Source organism: Mobula birostris, chromosome 21, assembly GCF_030028105.1.
Source record: "Mobula birostris isolate sMobBir1 chromosome 21, sMobBir1.hap1, whole genome shotgun sequence".
NCBI classification, from domain to species: domain Eukaryota; kingdom Metazoa; phylum Chordata; class Chondrichthyes; order Myliobatiformes; family Myliobatidae; genus Mobula; species Mobula birostris.
The window spans coordinates 14,451,544-14,474,122 of record NC_092390.1 but is presented as its reverse complement, the minus strand read 5'-3'; the positions used below and the strand labels follow the sequence as shown (position 1 = coordinate 14,474,122).

General features: G+C 42.6%; 1 protein-coding gene across 3 annotated transcripts in view; it reads right to left on the bottom strand.

Moving 5' to 3' along the window:
• The window catches only part of zfyve27 (zinc finger, FYVE domain containing 27), a 223,076-nt gene that overhangs the window by 104,769 nt on the left and 95,728 nt on the right, over nt 1–22,579 (bottom strand). For all 3 annotated transcript variants that reach the window (XM_072239013.1, XM_072239014.1, XM_072239015.1), the window contains exon 8: nt 13,397–13,538. In XM_072239013.1, the coding sequence (XP_072095114.1) occupies nt 13,397–13,538 (142 nt within the window). The remainder of the gene's footprint in view (nt 1–13,396; nt 13,539–22,579) is intronic.

The following is a 22,579-nucleotide window of genomic DNA, read 5'->3' as shown; positions in this document are numbered from 1 at the left end:
AAATTGGATTTATATGTCGATAAAAACAGACTGTTTCCCAATATATTTCTGGGTGCCCTTGTCTGATCCAAGGTCTTAATGATAAAGAGAGTGTGTTTCTGTTCATATACTGTACTGTTGAGGGCAGGATCAAATTCACCAGCATCTCCACTTCTTCAGGAGGATAGAGAAATATTTGCCAAGACTCTCAACAATTTTTATCAATGTGCCATAGAAAGCATTCTATCTAGATATTTCATGATTTGGTATGAAACTGTGCTGCCTGAGACTGCAGAGTTGTGGACACAGCTTAGCACATCATGGAAACCAGCCTCCTTTCCATGGACTACATCCACATTTCCTGTTGCCTCGATAAGCAGTCAGAATAATCGAAAACCCCACCCATTCTGGACATTCTCTCTCCCATCAGGCAGAAAATATAAAGGCCTGAAAACACACACCACCAGGGTGAAGGACAACTTCTATCCCACTGTTATAACACTATCGAACGATACTATTATTAAGATAGTCTTGATCTCACAATCAAGGCATTGTACCTTATTGTCTGCCTGCACCACACTTTCTCTGTAACTTTATTCTGCATTCTGTTATTGTTTTCCCTTGTATCGCCTCAATGGACTGATGCGATCCAAATGATCTGCATGGCAGGCGTGCAAGACAGTTCTTCACTGTACCTCAGTACGTGACAATAATAATGAACCAATGTGTCAAATTCACTCCAACAAACTGTTAGAAAGCATTTTTTCACATATTCATCTCCAAAGATACTCTCACAACCTTGCATCAAGTGGGGGTTAGGTAAAACTAATATTCTTATGAACGTACCAATTACAGAAGGACATGCAGGAAAGCAAAGAGTACACAGAGCACACCAATTAATGTTGATAGTGTGTTATTGGGACGTGAGAATGAGAATACCATCACAGGCAAAATCAGGAATCACTGGGATTAGGAGATTTAAGTCCTTAAATCTTAGATGGGTGACAGTCCAAAGTATGCAGCAAAGCAGCAGACACCTCAAAATGCCAGAACCAGCAGAAGACACCTCTTCATGCCAGCTTGCATGGCATACACCAAGTTGTATTGCTTGGGGCGGCACAATAGAGTAGCTGTTAGCTCAACCTGTTTACAGTGCCAGCTGCATGTTCTTTGTCCTGACATTATCAGGATGAGTAATCAACTTTATGAGGAGCAGTAGAGAGAATGGATTATAAAGACAGTGCCTGCAATACTGAGGTATACAGTATTTCAGGTGGAGATCTGCATTCAATAGTTGAATGAAGATCTTCACTTTCTTATTTTGCTGACCATTAAATACATCTGCAGATATATATAGAATAGGGGTGGTTTAAATTGGAGTCCAACTCTTTCGTTCAATAAACAGAAGCTACTCTGTGGCAGAGTGTTGCAGCAGGTAGATGCTGCTGCCTCAGAAAGCCATCTGTCTGGGTTTGATCCACACCTCAGATTCTGTCTGTGTGAAGTCTGCACGGTTTCCCTGGGACTGAGTGTATTTCCTCCAGCCGCTCAGGCTTCCTTCAGTTTCTGTGGTCAGCATGGTGGTATAACAGTTAGCATAATGCTTTGCAGTGCCAGCAATGAGTATTCACTCAGCTCCAATCTCCATACCATTCATATCCTGACCAGACAAAAATCTATCAACCTCTGCCTTCAATATGCCTTAAACTGTGGACTTGGCCTCCACAGATGTCTGTAGCAAAGAATTTCACAGATTTACCTCTCTTTGGCTAAAGAAATTCCTCCTCATCTCTGTTCTAAAAGGACACCCCTCTATTCTGAGGCTATATCCTCTGGTCTTAGACTCTCCCACCATAGGAAACATCCTCTCCACATTCACTCTATCAAGCCTTTTCAACATTCGATAGGTTTCAATGAGGTCACTCCTCCCCCTTCTGAATTCTACTGAATACGGTCCAGAGCCATCAAACACTCTTCATCTGACAAGGCATTCAATCCTGGAATTATTTTTGTGAACTTCCTTTGAACCCTCTTCAGTTTCAGCACACCCTATCTAAGATAAGTAGCCCAAAACTGCTCACAATACTCTAAGTAAGTGCTTTGAAAGGGAATGTTGAGAATGCACGGAGAGCAGGCATAGCCAAGATGGGCTGAATGGCTCCTTGAATGTCATATTAAAAGATTAGAAATTATTCTACAAAGTCAAGAGCAAGATTTGGAACACAAGAAGGACACAAACTTTATCACAGCAACACCCGAACTTTTAATTACTTCATTGGCAGCGAAGTTCAAGGTTTCGATAATCTATTTAGAACCATATATAAGGTAAGCATGCCAAAGAGGGGCAACTCATAGAGTCAATGTTTTCCCTTTGCTCTCCCCTCATTATCACTACAATCCTTTTTTTCTCAACAACATTCTCCTTTTGAATATTCAAATTCCCTCTCATAAGTACAATCTGTAAATATTTTTATTTACACAGTCCGCATATGAGCGAGATCTTTATGGCGTAGTCTGTTTACACAGTAGCTTATGTGTGTGAATGCCCAAACCAATTCAGCTGGAGCCAATTCCCATCTTGACATCAAAACAGCAAAGGGACCAACACAGTACTGGATGGCAGAAAGAATTCAAGACAAGGAAATTCAGGGTATCATGATCAGCAGACCAGAAAGTAAACCATTTGATTTATTATTGTTACATGTACTGAGGTACCGCGAAAAAACTTTGTTTTATACATATGAGAGGGAACTGGATGAATACTCATATGGAGAAAGTAGATTGCAGCGATATGGGAGAGAGCAGGGGGGAAGAATTAACTCTGTGAGTTGTTGCTCATTGCCGTACTAATGTGTGATTCTAAAGAGAATGTCAGAACCTTGAGATATCGCAAATCTCTTCAGCCAATGAAGTAATTGAAAGCTTTGGTGGTGTTATGATGAAATTTAGTCTCTGTTCCATCTTTTGCTTTTGACATTGCTGAATGATTTTTCTTTTTTCTCTTACAACATTGAAAGAATTCATTCACTTCATCTCATCTGTGCTAGCTCTCTGGGTATTCCTATCAATCCCTTTGTTTTAGCATACAAACCATTTCATCACAACAGTACATTGAGGTAATACAAGGGAAAACAATAACAGAAAGCAGACTTAAGTGTTACAGTTACAGAGAAAGTGCCATGCAGGCAGAAAATAAGGTACACACCAGAGAGTACAGGTTTAAGAGGAACAGTAGGGATCTGAGAAGCAACATTTTCACCCGCAGAGTGGTTAGAATCCAGAATATACTTCCTGAAAAAACCATCAGACACAGGAACCTTAGGTCCCACACCACCAGGTTCAGATACAGTTGTTACCCTACAAGCATCAGGCTCCTGAACCGGAGTGGTGAACTTCACTCAACTCAACTCTGAACTGATTCCATAACCTACAGACTCACTTTCAAGGATTCTACAACCTATCTTCTCAGTATTTATTTACTTTTTATTATTTAAGCAATTGGTGTGCTTTTGCACATTGGTTATTTGTCAGTCTTTGTGTATAGTTTTTTTTATAAATTATATTGTATTTCTTTATTTTCCTGTAAATGCCTGCAAGAAAATGAATCTCAGTGATGCCACATACTACCTTGCGATTCATTTTAATTTGCATTGAGCTTTGAGAAGGTGGTACAGGCAGAGACTCTTGCAGTGTTCAAGAAGTATTTGAACGAGGGCTTTAAGGCATAGAAGGTAAGGACTAAGGCCTGTTTCTGGGCTGTACATTTCTCTAACTCCATTGTTTCCAATAGATCAAAGACGGAGAACAAGGTCTGAGGTGAGGGAAGATAGGACAGTGACAAAGACGAGGGAAGAAAAAGGAAAACTTCATTGAAAAAGGGACTGACAGATCCAATCCCTACTTAGTTTGTGTCACTAAGTAGTCAAGTTTCTCGCAACCCAACAAACCGAAACAGCCCTGGGTCAACATGACACGGCCGTCTCCACAGCTAAACCCAGGAAGGATGTTGGGAATTAGAATATATTGAAATTTATATGCTTAAGATTAAAAGGAGGCTGTGCGCTGGTCTTAAAATCAAGGGAATTATTGCTTTTTTAGTATTTTTATCTGGAAGTACTCGACTTCCTTATCACTCAGTAATTCCCTCTTAAAAACAAAGGCCTTCACCTCTCTCTCAGGTTATTACCCAGACACAATGAATTAACTGTCTCAGCAGCAGGAGCACATATTTTGTCAAATGTTTTGAATTATTTTCTGAAACTGGATTACTCGATTAGGATTCACAAGGAGTGGGTTCAGAGGCAACCCTGTGCCCTTCCTGTTAGAATCCCGGGATACATAAGCACACAGTCTCCTGTTAGGAGGCAACACTTACTTATTGAGAGTTATTGACATAGGATATCCTAGTTAAACCCACAAAGTTTATTTGCAATGGACCAGTGCCCAGTAACTTACTGGAGACAGTACAAACTTCATACAAATCAGGAGGTTAGTCAGAGACAATTCTCATAGTTCAATGCCACAGGACAAAACCGCACTCGCTTGGGACACCTTGGAAGGATGTAGGGAACACTTATCAGACTGGACATCATGGGCACACACATTAGTCTGACCTAGGCCGACGAACACAGGCATGTACACCCACACTAGTCCAGACACACACACATACACACACACCCCAGACAGACTGGCGTGTGCACACATAGAGACAAATGTACAGGCTACCCATGCCCAATGCAGCACCCACCTTCCTTCTAGGACAAACTGGCAGTAGGTAAAACACTTAAAAAAGGAAGAAAATAAGGGCCTGTGCCAGTAATGGTAATGTCACTGAATTCCCTCTTGTTGGATCTCGTTATTGCCTGACCCTTGTTTGGTGTGCACGTTACTTCACATCTCTCTGCCCAGGCTTGGATATTGACCAGCTCTTGCTGCATTTGCCTACAGCTTGCTTCATTATCTGAGCAAATGGTACTAATGTGCAGTCACTAGCAAACAGAATTATAGAGCACTACAGCGCAGAATCAGGCACTTTGTCCCATCTAGTCCGTGCCCGACTGGGTTTCTGTCTAGTCCCATCCACCTGTACTCGGACTACAGCCCTCCAAAACCCTCCCATCCATGTATAAATCAAACTTCTCTTAAATGTTACAGTTGAACCCACATCCACCAATTCTGCTGGCAGCTCTTTCCACACTTGCACCACCCTCTGAGTGAAGAAGCTCCCCCTCAGATATCTTTTTAATACTTCACCATTCACCTTAAACCTATGATCCCAAACTGAGGGAAAATGTGCTGTATACGTTCACCCTATCTATACTCATACTCTATAAGATCTCCTCTCAGTCTCCTACCCTGCAGGGAATACAGTCCTAACCTATTCAATCTTCTACAACTCATGTTTTCAAGTCCCAGCAACATCTGCACTCTTTTCAACATGTGGATATCTTTTTCATAGGTAGGCACACAATACTCCAAATTTGGCCTTACCAACATCTTGTACAACTTCAACATAACATCCCAATACCTGTACTCAATACTCTAACTTCACTCCCTGCCTTTCCATCTTTATTTCAGATTTCAAACACCTGCAGCATTTTGCTTTCAGTGTAAGACTTGCTGATCTGTCTGGCAGTGTGGGTTCAGTCCAGGATTTATTAGAATGTTTAAATTCACAATTAAGCTTTAATTAGAGCATGCTCCCCAGTGAATCAGATTTTAAGCGCCTGGTAATTGTCAACTGAAAAGCTTCAAGAAAAAAAAAGGGGATTAAAATTCCTGGTCACCTGCAGAATGACTCCTGATGGTTTGTTTTGGCTGGGACCGGGGATGGTGGAAAAGAAGAATGCTTGCATGCTTTTCAGAGTCAGAGGGCGCCGGATTTCCCCGGAGACAATGTGATAGCAATTAAGAAGTTGCTGGCTAATTTATTTTCAAATGGGAAAATGGTTACATGAACATCGGCTCACAATCACTGGAAATGTAGAGACAGTGAAGTAAATCAAGGAATAGTGATTGGAATTAATTAATGGAATTGCTTAAGTAAGACTAAATGACAGTTTTTGTCAGTGTTTAAGCTCTACTTGCACTTCTTCTCCAAATCACACTATCAATGTTTCTCTTTATTCATTTCCCCCTTGCATTCCTCCAGCTTCTCCTTCAACAGGGTATATAAACAAGGACAAATTGGACCTCATCCACTCGAAGAACTTCAGGAAGGGGATGTTGGGAAAACAGTCAGCGTAAAGTTGAAATAACATCTCTTCATTGACAATCAACACAAATGCACCTCAAGCTAACATGCTTAGCCCACACCTCCACTCTCTCTACACTCATGACTTCTCCTATATTCTTCAACTTTAAACACTTCTATAGATGATTCTTCATTCTCCTACATTCCAAGGAATAAGGACCTAGCCCGGCCAATCCCTCCTTATAACTCAGGTTTTCTAGTCTGCACAACATCCTCAATCTTTTCTGCACTGTTTCCATTTTAACTACATTTCTCTCCATCCACAGATGCTACCTGACTTGCTGAATATTTACAACATTTGCAGTCTTTGTTTCAGATGTCCAGCATCTGCAGTTTTATTTAAAGTTTTTGGTGAGATTTTCATATTAATGCAAATTTTATTTCTTTACATCACATGGATTCACAACTAGAACTTCACTCCCTGTCATGCAAGCACAGATCATCTTAATGCCGACCAAAATAGCAGTGTGAAAAAGAGGAAAAGGAAGAAAAATATCAAGTTCAGAAACAGTCAGCAGGTCAGGCAGAGTCTGTGGGAAAAGAAACAGAGTTAACATAGAACTCAGAACAGTATAGCACTGGACAGGCCATTCAGTTCACAATGTGGTGCCGGTCTTAATGTCAATTTATCCTAAATATCCTCCTCCTGAGTATCATCCATATCCCTCCATTCCCTTCACATTTATGTCCCTATCTAGAAGACTTAAACTTCAACAGACTGACTGCTTCCACTACTACCCCAGTAACTGATTCAAGCACCATTCTCTATATAAAAAACTTGCCCCTCACATCGCTTTTAGATTCCCTCCCCCAACAAAAGAAACCCTTATCCCACTAACCTTAAAAGTATGTTCTCTGGTGCTTGACATTTCTATGCGTGCTATGCCTCTCCTAATTTTAAAACCTCTATCAGGTGTCCCCACAGCCTGCAAACGTGGGAGAACAACCCATGCCTGTCAACCTTTCCTTATAACTTACACCCTCTAATAAAGGAATTAGGGAATAGAGTTACGTAGCACAGAAACTAGCTGGTCCAACTGGTCCATGTTGAACATGATCCCCCACTTGCCTATGCTTGGCCAATTTCCAAAGTCAAAGTAAATTTATCATCAAAATATGTATATGTTACCAGAGATTCAATTTCTTGCAGGCATTTATAGGAAAATAAAGAAATACAGTAGAATTTATGAAAAACCACACACAAAGACTGACCAACAACTAATATGCAAAAGGTGCAATCAGTTCAGTGGTGTGTGAGGTTACTCATGCTGGTTCAGGAGCCTGATGGTTGTATCCCTCTAAATCTTTCGTCTCCATGTATCTGTCCAACTGCCTTTTAAAGTTTGTTATTGTATCTGCCTCAACCACTTCCCGTGGCAGCTCATTCCACATAGATACTATACGTTGTGTAAATAAGTTCTCTCTCAAGTTTCTAGTAAATCTTTCCCTTTGCACCTTAAACTTATGCCCTACAGTTTTTGATTCTTCCACCCTGGGAAAAGGACCGAGTTCATTCATCTTATCTATCCCCCTCATTCACTCTTTAAGTCACTTCTCAGTTTCCTGGACTCCAAGGAATAAAGTCCTAGTCTGTCCAAAATCTCAATCCCTCAAGTCCTGACACATTTTAACTGGGCACATTTTGACTGGGCCTTGACCAATATAAAGCACAGGATAGGAACAAACTGAGGCGGAAAACCAGTAGGAGACAATGAAGAGGTAACTTGCCTCTTCTGCAATACACTTAACGTGAATTATCTACTTGCCAACAGTATCATTACTGGTTAACAGGCAGGTAAACCGGGGACAAAGTCAAGAAGGTCGGTAATTCTGATGAAGCCAAATTGCAACAGGAGCTCTTGACAAAGCCAGCAGTAATACAATACACAGGACAAGGTCCACTAGTTATCAAGTGGACTCAGGCAGAAGCAGCAGTGTAATGGAATAATTCAAACCTTAAAGAAAAAAAAGCAACTACTCCTGCCCCACACTCCACCCCTCCCCAAGGGTTTCCCCTTGTGATGGAGCCAAAAGTCATAAAATCCAGAGCAATTAGATTATAAAAAACCTTCAAAAAGAGAAGCATAGATTCAAGTTTCCATGTGAGGGAAGGCAGGCCATATTATGAAACACCAATTTTCCCTTTCCCAGAACTCTCATGTGACACACAGACTTCTCTGTGTCACTCCTTTGGCCAAAGTCAGTCAAATATAGTGCAGCTATTTATGCTGGCAGCCCAGGGGGACATCTAAAGGGGCCCGAGTTGTTGGATGAGGGCTCTACAAATGAGCAGAGGTTCCCCAACGGTCCAGAGCTCTGGCATGTCCATTATAAAACTGCTACGATCTGTAATGTGCAGCCTGAAAGGAGGAGGGAAGCCAGTTCAATAGAAACCTTCAAAAGGGAATTAGATCTTCATTTACAAAAAAAAATAATGGAAGAACTAGGGAGTGCAGTTAATTGGAACTTCCGTCAGTGAACCAGCAATGCAAGATGCAGATGTTGGAACAACCCCCAATGCTGGCCTCGTCCCTAATGTTGATCACTCACTGAACCTCCCCCAACTCTCCTTCCAGCTCCTCCTCAAAGCTGCCATGTTCAAAGGATGGTTAAGAAGGCATACACTATATTGCCCTTAATTACTCAGGGGATTTAGTTCAAGAGCCAGAAGGTAACGTTTAAGCTCTATAAAACCCTGGTTAGACCAAACTTGGAATATTATATTCGTTTCTAGTCACCTCTTATAGGAAAGATGTTGAAGCTTTATAGAGGGTGCAAAGGAGATTCACTGGGATACTGCCTGGATTAGAGATCATGACACAGGTTGAGTGAGCTGAAGCTTTTCTCTTTGGAGCAAAGGAGGATGAGAGATGATTTAATAGAGGTGTACAAGATGATAGTGAGCACATGGCCAAGTGTTTAAGGCATTGGACTAGCGACCTGAAGGTTGTGAGTTCGAGCCCCAGCCGAGGCAACGTGTTGTGTCCTTGAGCAAGGCACTTAACCACACATTGCTCTGCGACGACACTGGTGCCAAGTTGTATGGGCCCTAATGCCCTTCCCTTGGACAACATTGGTGTCGTGGAGAGGGGAGACTTGCAGCATGGGCAACTACTGGTCTTCCATACAACCTTGCCCAGGCCTGCGCCCTGGAGAGTGAAGACTTTCCAGGCACAGATCCATGGTCTCGCAAGACTAACGGATGCCTTTACTTTACAAGATGATAAAAGACATAGGTGGAATGGATACCCAGAGATTTATTTCCAGAGCACAAGTGCCTAATATAAGAGGGCATCATTTTAAGGTGTTTGGAGGAAAGTATGGGGTAATGTCAAAGGCAAGTTCTTTACACGGAGAGTAGTTGGTGCGTGTAACATCCTGCCAGGGGTGGTGGTAGAGGCAGATAAGTTAGGGACACTATAGAAACTTTTAGATAGACACATAGATGAAAGAAAAAAAAGGAGGACTATGTAAGAGAGAGGGGTTACATTGATCCTGAGTAGGTTAAAAGGTCGGCAAAACATTATGGACCAAAGGGCCTGTATTGTACCGTACTGATCTGTGTTCTATGTTCCATGCACCACTCCTTTTGCCCAGGCAATGGGTCTTTTCATCAGATATTACCTGAGCCAAACCATGTTCGATTATACCCTGTTAAATTTTCTAGATTGTTTAGGTACACTGAAAGGTGTTGCCTCCATTAAAATGTTGTGGACCTGGAATTTTTCTTTTTATTTGGGCACACCCAATATCAGAATACTCTGAGTGTTAGCTAAACTCAGATTTGGGGCGCAACACTTCATATTCCGCCCAAGCAGCCTTTAACCTGACAGCATGAACATTAATTTCTCTAACATTCGGAAATTTCTCCCCGCTCACACTTCTCTTTTTCATTTCCCCATTCTGGCTCCCCTCTTACCCCTTTTCTTCACATCACACGCCTATCACCTCCTTCAGGTGCCCCCCTCCTTCGCTTTCTCCCACGGTCCGCTCTTCTCTCCGATAAGATTCCTGCTTCTTCAGCCCTTTACCTTTTCCACTAATCAGCTCCCAGCTTCTCACTTCAGACCCCACTTCTCCACCTTCCACCTTCCCTCTGGTCTGGTCTCTGTATCACCTGCCAAGCCTGTACTCCTTACCCTCCCCCATATTCTTATTCTGGCTACTGCTCCCTTCCTTTTCAGACATGAAGAGTCTCAGCTTGAAACTATGCTGTCTGATCTGCTGAAGTCCCCCAGTATATTGCTTTTGTTCCTCTGGAGTTCCAGCAATCTGCAGAATCCCTTGTGTTCAGTAGATGAATTTCTGCAATTAAAGATTTGTTTCATGAGGAGAATGATGCATTTCACTGTATGCTTTGATATACATGTGACAAAAAGATGGACTCTTGACCTCACAGTCTACCTTGCACCTAATTGTCTACCTGTACTGCACTCTCTTTGCAAATGTAACACTTTATTCTGCAGTCTGTTATTTTACCTTGTACCACCTCAATGCAGGGTTGTAATGAACTGATCGGTATGAATGGTATTTCAAACAAGTTTTCTCCGTACCTTGGTACACGTGACGATAATAAACCAAACCAAGCTCTCAGAATGAAGCATGTTCACTGCCTGTCGCAAGTACCCGAACTGCTTCCTCTCTCAGTTTGTAAGCCTGTACAAGTTCATACCTTCCAACGACACTCCCAGCTAATCAACACAATCTATCCTGGTGTCAGTACAAAAGAAAGTGCAGTAAAGGATATTACTATCAAATGTTAATCCTCTTGGCCCTCTTGATTTTTTTCCCCATGAATTTTATACCATCTATCTGCCGGTGTTCAGAATGATTTTAACTTCAAGCACATCTTAGGGAATGAAGACATAGCTTCCATGCTGCCCCATGAATATGTCTGAGCAGCAAGATCCAGTGTAGAAAAGAGTTCAGTCGAGACAGAAGATAAACTGCAAGTGCTCGAAATCTGCAGCAACGCATGGAATGCCCTCAACCTGAAACGGCGACCGTCTATCTCCCTCCACGGATACTGCCTGACCAATTCAGTTCTTTCAGCATTTAGTAGATAAATCTCCCTCTACACCTAGCCATAGGATGCTCCCAGGACAGGGACAGCACAGGTTAGATACAGGGTGAAGTTTTCTCTACACTGTCCGATCACACACTCCCAAGTCAAGGACATCATGGGTTAGATACAGAGTGAAGCTCCTTTTATACTGTCCCATCACACACTCCCAGGACAGGGACATCACGGGTTAGATACAGAGTGAATCCCCCTCTACACTGTCCCATCACACACTCCCAGGTCAAGGACATCACGGGTTAGATACAGAGTTGAAGCTCCCTCTATACTGTCCCATCACACACTCCCAGGACAGGGACAGCACGGGTTAGATACAGAGTGAAGCTCCCTTTTATACTGTCCCATCACACATTTCCAGGATAGGGACACCTTGGCTTCGAGAGAGTAGAGTTTCCTCTCTGCCAGGCACTTGAAGCTCATGTACATATTAGTAACAGAGAAAAAAAATGCTCCATTAATTATGTCCAGCAAATATCTCTGGCACTGAGGGATTTCTGTACAGATTAAAACACTCCTGCACCAACAATGTGGCTCCATTCCAGCAGCCCCTGCTGCACAATGCTAACTAATACATTTAGGAGGACTCATGATCCAGATTCCTCTTAAAATGGAGTGTAATGTGATAACATTTTTGATCTTTGTGCCAAAAGCAAGACAGGAACTTCCATCATGCAAAAACCATTTAGTAAATCAATTGGGAAGATGAGCCTGGGAGCTGTAAAAATAAAGGAACAGTCTGTCCAATCTGTTTTTTAACCAAGAGGTATTAAAATTACGTTAAATTTTGCAGAACGCTTACATTGCTGCCTTTCCACATCTGGGACCTGAAGTCTTATCCAAAACCAACACATACTGGTTGCCAAAAAACAAGATGCTGTAGGAACTCAACAGGTCAGGCGAATGGGCAGGCGACGTTTCAGGTAGGACCCTTCATCAGGACTGAAGGAGTAGAGGGGAGAGAGCCAGTATAAAGAAGTGAGGGAAAGGGCTGGGGCAAGAGCTGGCAGGTTACAGCTGGAGGAGGAGGTTGACTAGCAGATGGAATCAGGTACAGAAGGGAAGGGGAGAGATAGCAACAGAGACTGGGAGGAGTCAAAGGACTGCAAACGATGAGACCTGAGAAGGAAGGAAGGTTAAGGTTAAGGGAAGTGGGGAGGGCAGATGGGAACATTGGGGTTAGGGAACCCAGTAAGAAGAGTGTGTGGGTGATGGACAGATGGAGGGGTTGGAGAATGGGAAAGAAGCAGGGTTATGAGGATGGGAGGAAGTACAGAGATTAGAAAGAAGGAGGTGTGAGAGAAAACCTGGGAAGAATCAGGTAGTGAGAGAAAGGGACAGAGGATGAGCAGGTTATGTGAAATTGGAGAGTTCAGAGTTCTTGCTATTGGGTCGAAGACCACGTAGAAGAATAAAGTTTAGCTTTATTTGTAATATGTACATTGAAATATATAGTAAAATGTCATTGAGTCTGAGACGTACTAGGAGTAGCTCACAAATGTTGCCATGCTTCCAATACCAACAGAGCATGCCCACATCTTACGAACCCTAATCTATGTGTCTTTGGAATGTGAGAGAAAACCAGAGTACCCAGAGGAAATTCGGGCAGTAACGGGGAGAACGCACAAACTCCTTACAGACAGCAGCGGGAACTGAACCCAATCACTGGCACTGCGCTAAGCTAAACACTAAACTACTGGGCTGCCCATCTACTGGGATGATATGCCTCTAGTTCTTGAATCACAAACCCTGAGAGGAGATTCTGCACATTCAACCTTTCCATGCCCCTCCTGATTATATACACCACTATAAGATTACTCGTCCTTCTCCGACACTCCAGTGAACAAAGTCCAAACCTGTTCACCCTCTCTCCATAACCCAGTTCCTCAAATTCTGGCAACATCCTCATAAATCTCTTCACTCCTTCCATCTTAATTATAGAAAAATAGTTTTGTTTAATTTTCTACAACAATGGCTCTAAGAACATGAGACACCCATGAGCATTTTCAGTCTTAACTCTCACAGGAAATAGTTGATTAACAAGCATGGCAGGGTTAAATAATGAAATCCAGGAGATTTCTGCTCACCATAGTTGTTGGTAGGATAACGTTTCCGCAGTTTCTCGGTCAGCTTGGAGACTTTACTTCTGATTGGCTCATTTTTGAAGAATCCATTGTCTTGCATGGTCAGATCGTAATCCCCACTGCACTGGGAGACATCGTCATCCTCCTAAATTCAGGACGCAAAGCAAAAGCAGTCGTCAGATCAGTGAGTGTTTAAGTGTAAGACTTCTAGCAATTGTCGAAATATATTCAAAACTTTAAGATGTTTAATGTAGTTTCATGTGACAACATGGAACCTGTGTAATCCCGTAGTGTTTTGCTATAAGCTCAGTGTGTACATTTCAAGAAGCATATAACGTCCTGATTGATCACTGCTCATTGTGAACTATGGGGAGGTTGATAACTGCTGGTCTTGAGTAAAGCAGCTGTGAAGGAGATGACTCGCAGAACAGATAACAGCCAAAGAATAGACTGTAAACTAGTGTAAAAAACAAACTTTGTTAGCTGTAAATCAGAAGCAGCCTCCACCCATGAAGAGTGTAGGTAAAGTAAATGGAAATCTGAGAAAAAAACAGATAATTCTGGAAACACATAACAGATCAGGCAGCATCTGTAGAGAGTACAACAGAGTTAGTACTTCATATCTGAGACTGTCAGAATAGGAAGGCATATTGCTGCTGAAGACCAAGGTACAATTTTTACCTCTTGCACGGTCTGTGCGGAATTTGCCTGTTTTCCCTGTGGCCATGAGGGCTCCCCACAGGCGCTATGGTTTCATCCCACATACAATAGGTGTATGATAGGTGTACAACTGAATATGCTGGGCATTCTAGGTTGGCGCTGGGAAGGGTGACGACACTTGCAGGCTGCCCCAAGCACATCCTTTGGTTGCATTGGTTATAGAGCACTACAGGACAGAAGGCCCCTCAGCCCATCCAATCCATGCTGAACTATTACTCTGTTCAAACTCTGACCTACACCTGGACCATTGCCCTCCCATCCATGTACTTATCCAAACTTCTCTTAAATATTGAAATAGGACCCGAATCCATCACTTCTGCTGGCAGCTCATTCTACATTCTCACCACCCTCAGAGTGAATAACTTCCTCCTCATGTTCCTCATAAATATTTCACCTTTCACCCAAACCCATGACCTCTAGTTCTAGTTTCACCAAACCCCAGTGGAAAAAGCCCACTTACGAGGGGTGATTGATAAGTTTGTGGCCGAAAGTAGGAGGAGTCCATTTTAGAAAACCTAGCACATTTACTTTTCAACATAGTCCCCTCCTACACTTACACACTTAGTCCAGCGGCCGTGGAGCATACGGATCCCTTCTTTGTAGAAGTTGGCGTCTTGGACCTCCAGAAAGTGGTCCACAGCAGGGGTGATTGATAAGTTTGTGGCCTAAGGTAGAAGGAGATGAGTTTTGCAGCTCTCGTTACATGCACATGCAGTTCAACTCTGAGTGATTATGCAGAAAGTTTGAAGTTAATAACTCATCTCCTTCTACCTTAGGCCACGAACTTATCAATCACCCCTGCTGTGGACCACTTTCTGGAGGTCTAAGACGCCGATTTCTATAAAGAAGGGATCCGTATGCTCCATGACCGCTGGATTAAGTGTGTAAATGTACAAGGGGACTATGTTAAAAAATAAATGCGCTAGGTTTTCTAAAATTGACTCCTTCTACCTTAGGCCACGAACTTATCAATCGCCCCTCGTATATTTACCCATCTATACCCCTCAATTTTGTATACCTCTATCAAATCTCCCATCATTTTCCCATGCTCTAGGGAATAAAGTCCTAACCTATTCAGACTTTCCCCATAACTGAGGTTCTCAAGTCCTGGTACCTCCTTGTAAATTTTCCTCTGGTTGTTAGCATAAACAATACATTTCACTGTATGCTTCGATGTACATGATAAATAAATGAGTCTGAATCAGAAATTCTAGTGTTCACAATACAGTACTCTGCTACATTCCTGAATTGATCTTTCAATTTTTGACTTGAGGAGCAATGCTGGAAACTTAATGGTTTTTCCCCCTGGTTTCCAATGGGAAAAACAGGCGTCACCTGCAACAACAGCAAACTCCCACTGTAAGCCTCTAAACAACTCTCCAATCTACTCAGATGTTCTTTTTCTCCCCTTCCCAGGTTATGGGCATTGCTAATTATCGTCCCAGAGGAAGCAATTACGATCCAACCATAGTGGCAAGTGTGGAGACAAATGTAACCCGCACCGGAGAAGGGTAACAGATTTTCTCCCCTGAAGAACATGAGAGCACCAAATTATAGACACAAGAGATCCTGCATATGCCGGAAACTCAGAGCAACATATATACACACACACACACACACACACACACAAAGTGCCAGAGTAACTCAGCAGATCAAGTAGCATCTACAGAGAGGAATAAACAATGGACATTATGGGCCAAGATCCTTCATCCCTCCTGTAGTATGGCTGTCAGAATTGTGCGCAATATTCCAAATATAATCTTACACAGCTGAGCCAGGACCTAGTATACTCTATGCCTCCTTCATAACCTTTACACTTGTGCTGACATTTTCTGTGATCTTTGCACTTGTACACCAAGGGCCCCTAGTTCCTATTCCCTACAGCTTTACCATGTCTAACCCTTAATAGATCTCTAAAAACTCATCTCCTCAAGCTTATTAGGATTAAATTCTATTTACCATTGTCCTGTCCAGCTTACCATCTAATCAATGTCATTCTTTGTGTCATCAGAAATGGTGGTTAGCATAATGCTTCGCAGCATTAGTGACCTAGGTTCAATTCCTGCTACTCCCTGTAAGAAGTTTGGACACGCTCCCAATGACCACATGGGTTTCCTCCCATATTCCAAAGATGTACGGGTTAGGGATAGTAAGTTACAACGTACAACAGTGCAGCACAGAAACAGGCTCTTTGACCTACAATGTTGTGCCAATCCACTAAATCAGTAATCAAACAGACAACCTAACTATTCCCTCTGCCTACTCGAAATCCACACCCTTCCATTTTTCTCACATTCAAAGATTCAAATATTCAAAGCACATTTCTTATGAAAGAATAAATTATACATCTTGACATATGTCTGTTTACAGACAGCCACAAAGCAAGAAACTTGAATAACCCAATTTAAAAAAAAACAAACTGCACAGACAAAGAGAGGAAAAAACCACACCGTGCATTCATGTGCCCACCTAAACGTCTCTTATAAGTATATAATGCATCTGCCTCTACCAGCTTTCCAGGCACCCACTACTGAGTAAAAAAGATTGCCTCTCACATCTCCTTTGAAATTACCCCCTCTCACCTTAAATACATGCCCCCCGATATTAGACATTTCAACCTTGGGAAGAACATACTGCCTTATCTGCTCTATCAATGCCTGTCATAATCTTATAAATCTCTACCAGATCGCCCCTCAGCCTCCACCGCTCCAGACAGCCTGTGTAAACTCTCAATATTGCACATACCCCCTAATCCAGGTAGCATCCAAAAACCTCTTCTGCACCCCCTCCAAAGCCTCAACATCCTTCCTACAACGGGGAGACTGGAACTGTATGCAATACTCCAGATGTGGCCTAACTAGAGTTTTATAAAGCTGCAACACAACTTCCTGACTTTAGAACTCAATGCCTCAACTAATAAAGGCAAGCATGCCATACGCCTTCTTATCCACCCTATTAAACTGTGTAGCCACTTTCAGAGAGCTATGAACTTGTACCCCAAGATACCTCAGCCCATTTACTTTATTAAAGAGTCTTGCCTTAAAATCTTAGTGGGCATGCTACGTTGGTGCCTGAAGCACGGCGACACTTGCAGGCTGCCCTCACCAGATCCTCGGAGCGTGTTGGTCATTGATGCAAATGGCACATATTACTGTATGCTTCAATGCACATATGACAAATAAAGCTACTATTATCATATCTTTAAAGGGAACCCTCCTCATCGACAATGCCACCAAATTTTGTGTTATCTGCAAACTTAATAACCATTCCTCCTACATTCACATCTGTGTTATTATATATATGTTGTTATGTATATAACCAACAGCAAGGATCTCAGCACTGATCCCTGGGTGCATCATTATTTAATATTGGAACAATTCATTACAGAAACAAACTATTCAAAGCTTAAAATCCAAAGGGTTTTATTTTTTTGGACTCTGTGAAAACTGCTAGACATAGTCCAAGCTTTTTAAAAGTTTCTACAGACTGTTAACCACAAAGCGAGTCATGCAGTATTTCAGACAAGTAGCCTGGTTAAGTGTTTGTACACTCCTGACAGAGAGACTAGCACCAGAATTGTTTCGACTAACCAATGCAGTGGAAGGAACAACACACATTTTTTGTGGCTGGAAATGCACTGGGAACCTCCATCTCCCTGTCCAAATAAGAGCTAACAAGGTAAAATGAAATGCTTCTTGTTCTCTGGAGGCTTCCTTGGAAAAAATTTAAATTAACTCAGCAATGCCACAAGGCCAAAAGAGACAGACTGTACCCTCAGAGATTTTGTTAGGGTGTCTTGAGCACTAAAGTTAAGCCAGATCTACTGAGGGCCATCCAATAACTCATTGGATAAGGCAGGTAATCGGTTTAATACTGTCACATGTACCGGAATACAGAGAATATCCAGGGTGGGAGGGATTCTTGATTACACTGGGTGGCTCACAAGGCAGCAAGACATGTCGACAGACTCAGTGGAGGGGAGGTTAGTTTCTGTGTTTCTGTGATGTGCTCAGCTGTGTTGAAAACGCTCTGCAGTTTTCTTGTAGTCGCGGACAGAGCAGTTACCGTTTCAAGCTTGATGCATCCGGATAGGATGCTTTCTATGATGGATCCCTAAGGGTCCTTGTCACATGTACCTCAAAATTTACAGTATCATTGCCCAACCCTTTCAGGCCATAGGACTGGATATAGAAATGTGAACACATGAGATTCTGCAGATGCTCGAAATCTTGAACAACACATATAAAATGCTGGAAGAATTCAGCTAATCAGGCACCATCTATGGAGTAAACTGCTGAGTTTCAGGTCGAGACTGGAGTCTAATTCTGATGAAGAGTCTTGGCCAAAACATTGACTGCTTATTCCCCTCTATAGATGCTGTCCGACTTGCGGAGCTCCTCCAACATTTTGTGGATACAGAATAGGCTTGGTGGAAAGAGGCAGGGGGTGGTGGTGGAGAGTTGCTTTTGAGATTGAAACATTGAGACCAGTGGTGTATCGCAGAGAGCAGTGCTGGGACCCCAGTTTTTTTTTTCCATGTATATTAACTAATTGGATGAAAATGTAAATAGCGTATTTGGTAAGTTTGCTGACAGCAGCAAATTGGTGGTGTAGTAGAGAGTGAAGACGGCTGTGTAAAATTACAACAGGATCTAGATCAACTGGGAATGTCGGAGAGGCATGGCAGATAACTTAAACATGCCAAGTGATGCACTTTGGGCAATTAAACCAGGGCAGGACATATACAGTGAATGGAATGTGCTGGGGAAACACAGAAACCTCGGGATGTCATGTTACATACAGCTGTATAAGACGTTGGTCAGACTCCACCTAGAGTAGCAAATGGAGTTTTGGTCACCATTTTTTTTTAAAGGATGGTGATGAAGCTCAGGTGGGTGCTGGGACTGGAGGGCAAGTTAAATATTGGGCTACAACGATTTTGCCTTGAATGAAGGAGGTTGATGAGTGATCTCACAGAGGTTCATAAAATCATGAATGGCATAGATAAAGTGAATGGGTAGAGTCTTCTTCCCAGGGCAGCGGAGTCTAAAAGCAGAGAACAGACAGCAGGTTTAAGTTGAAAAGGGAGAGAGTTAAAAGAGACCTGAGAGGCAAGTTTATCCACAAACAGGAAAGTGGACAGAGGTTCCAGAGGAAGTAGTTGAGGCAAGTACAATTACAACTTTTAAAATACACTTAGACATAGGTATTTGGATAAGAGGATTTAGTGGGATAGGGGCTAAATGAAGGCAAATGGGACTAGCTTAGGCGGGCAACTTGGTTGGACTATGGAAGAGTTGGGTCAAAGGGCCTGTTTCCAGCTGGGAGACACTAACTTTTTTCTTGGGATAGTGTAAAATGGAATTTCTGCCAAAGACAATCCATCAATGTGAATCTACAACACCTGGATCTCCATTATTAACATAGGCATGTGTTTTGGATAGGGAGGAATTACTGAAGGTGCAGGAAGTGGGTAACAGCCACCTTTCGACTACATAAACGCTGAACATACATTTATTGTTAATGAGGAGAGTACTGGGGGAAAACGATGTCCTTAAATATTTATGTTCACTACCAGCATGAAATATATTCAAGCTGAGTGTAGTGAGGAGAAGGCACAGACCACCTGGTTTTCTGCCTAATAATGACCATCAGCATGAGGATAAAGGGAAAAGAGAAAGTAGGGTAGCAATTTAAAAGGGAAATTGTGGCAATATTCAGTAGGCTTAGTCAAAAGCCCATCTTGCCCACAGCAACTAAAATGGCTATCTCAACTAGACATCCTGGTTGAAGAGAGGGAGAGACAATTAGCTTTACATCAACATTCAAAAGTTCAAAGTAAAATCTATTATCAGAGTACATACATGCCACCATACACAACTTTGAGATTCTTTTTCTGCAGGCATACCTAGCAAATCTATAGAACAGTAACTGTAAAGAGGATCAATGGAGAACAAATTGCAAATGTAAATATAAATAACGAGCATGAAATAACAGACAAAGAGTCCTTAAAGTGAGACCATCGGTTGTGGGAATGGGAACACCTGAAGTAGAATGAGTGTAGTGAAATGTGTCGTTTGTGCCAAATCAAATCAGCAAGGATCGTGCTGGGCAGCCTACAAGCGTCACCATGGTTTGGGCACCAATAAAGCCTTACCACAACTTACTAACACTAACCATATGTCTTTGGAATATGGGAGGAAACTGAAGTACCTACCTGGAGGAAACCCATAACATCATGAGGAAAACATACAACCTCCTTGCAGACGTCTGCGAGATTTGAATCCCAATTTTTCAATCTGATGCTGTTATGTTATTCGCTATGCTGCCGTCCTGCCTGTGAATAGGAGGCAAAGGTCGGCAGAATAGAAAGTGACCCACTGAAGGAACCACATCTTGCCCAGTTAGGGCTATGGCAAGGTACAGTAGCCACATTACCGGGGGCAGCTGGCGCAGTAGCATAACGGTTAGCACATCACTTTTCAGTGGGTTCAATTCCCACTGCTATCTTTAAGGAGTCTGTATGTTCCCTAGTGATCCCATGGGTTTCCTCCAGATCCTATGGTTTCCCCCCACATTCCAAAGAGGGTTAATGAGTTGTGGGCATGCAACGCTGGTGTCATAAGGATGCCGACACTTGCAGGCTGCCCCCGGAAAAATATTGCTGATTTGATTTGACACAAATGTCACATTCACTGTATGTTTCAATGTACATGTGACCAATTAAGTTAATCTTCTGTTGGAACGAAAACGGCATAGACACACAAACATTTTTCCCTTTCAGGGTTGTTTTGAAGACCCTGACCGGAGTTACATGCTGACTTCAGTTCTTTGCGGGAGTGGGACCCGCTCTTGGGGTTTCATGACTGGCCACTGTTAGACACACCAAGAGCGCAGCCTAAGAGCTTCGCTTGCCTTCGGAGGTCCAAGATTTCGTGGCTCTGGAGACAGGCGGATCAAAGGTTGGTGTCCCAGAAGGAGATCGGTGTATCGTGGGAGTCGGAAGATCTATGGCTGTGTTTCTAGACACCTGAGATCTTTGGGCACAGAGCTCGGGAAAAGCAACGCAACGGACTTTTAACATCATAAACCAGCAAGTTGATTGTAATGTCTCCCCTCTCACTGTGAAACGGAGACACCTCTTTCTCCCTTATTAGGGGGAGAGAGAGCCTGTGGTATGTCAAATATCGGGTGAACGAGTAGTCTTTGGGGTACTGCAAGTCTGTGTCTTTGTTTTTGCTTTGCTGCACACTTGAGTGCTCGGTGGTGGGTGCCGATGCGCTTTTGTTTTGCTGGTGGTGGGAGGGTGATTCTTGCTTGCTGCCGCTTATGTGCCGGGGGGGGGTGGGGAGCTGTCGAGGGACTTTGGGATTTCAACACTTACTCTGTCATTCATTCTTTGGGGGCACTCCTCTGTTTTTGTGGATGGTTGCAAAGAAAAAGCATTTCAGGATGCATACGGTATACATTTCTCTGACATTAAATGTACCTTTGAAACCTTTGGACATTAGGATACACACATGTACATCGACAGAGGGGAGCACACAGACTGAGCAACAAAGAGAAAACACACACACACAAACACACACACACACACACACACACACACACACAGAAGCAGAAATGCAGACACGGTGACTTGTGTACACACATACAGTGCCTATAAAAAATATTCATCCCCACGGAAGTTTTCATGTTTTATAACATTGAATCAACAGTGGATTTAACTTGGCTTTTTTTTGACACAGATCAACAGAAAAGGACTTTTGTGTCAAGGTGAAAACAGATCTCTACGAAGTAATGTAAATGAATTACAAATATAAAACACAAATAATTGATTGCGTAAGTATTCACCCCCCCCCCTTTAATATACACACCAAATCATCACTGGCGCAGGCAATTGGCTTTAGAAGTTACATAATTTGTTAAAATGGAGATATGTTTTTGGAGACCTGTGTGCAGTCAAGGCATTTCAATTGATCATAGTAAAAATACACTTGTATCTGGGAGGTCCAACTGCTGGTGAGTCAGTATCCTGGCAAAAACTTTATCATCAAGACAAAAGAACAATCCAAGTAACTCACGAACAGGTTATAGAACATAGAATAGTACAGCACAGTATAGGCCCTTCGGCCCACAATGTTGTGCCGACCCTCAAACCCTGCCTCCCATATAACCCCCGACCTTAAATTCCTCCATATACCTGTTATTGAAAAGCACAAGTCAGAAGATGGATAGAAGAAAATTTCCAAGTCACTGAATATCCCTTAGAGTACAGTTAAGTCAATCATCAACAAACGGAGAGAATATGGCACAGCCATTAATCTGCCTAGAGCAGGCTGTCCTCAAAAATTGTGTGACCATGCAGGAAGGGGACTAGTGAGAGAGGCCAGCAAAAGTTCTATGACAACTTTGGAGGAGTTACAAGCTTCACTGGCTAAGATAGGAGAGACTGCGCATACAACT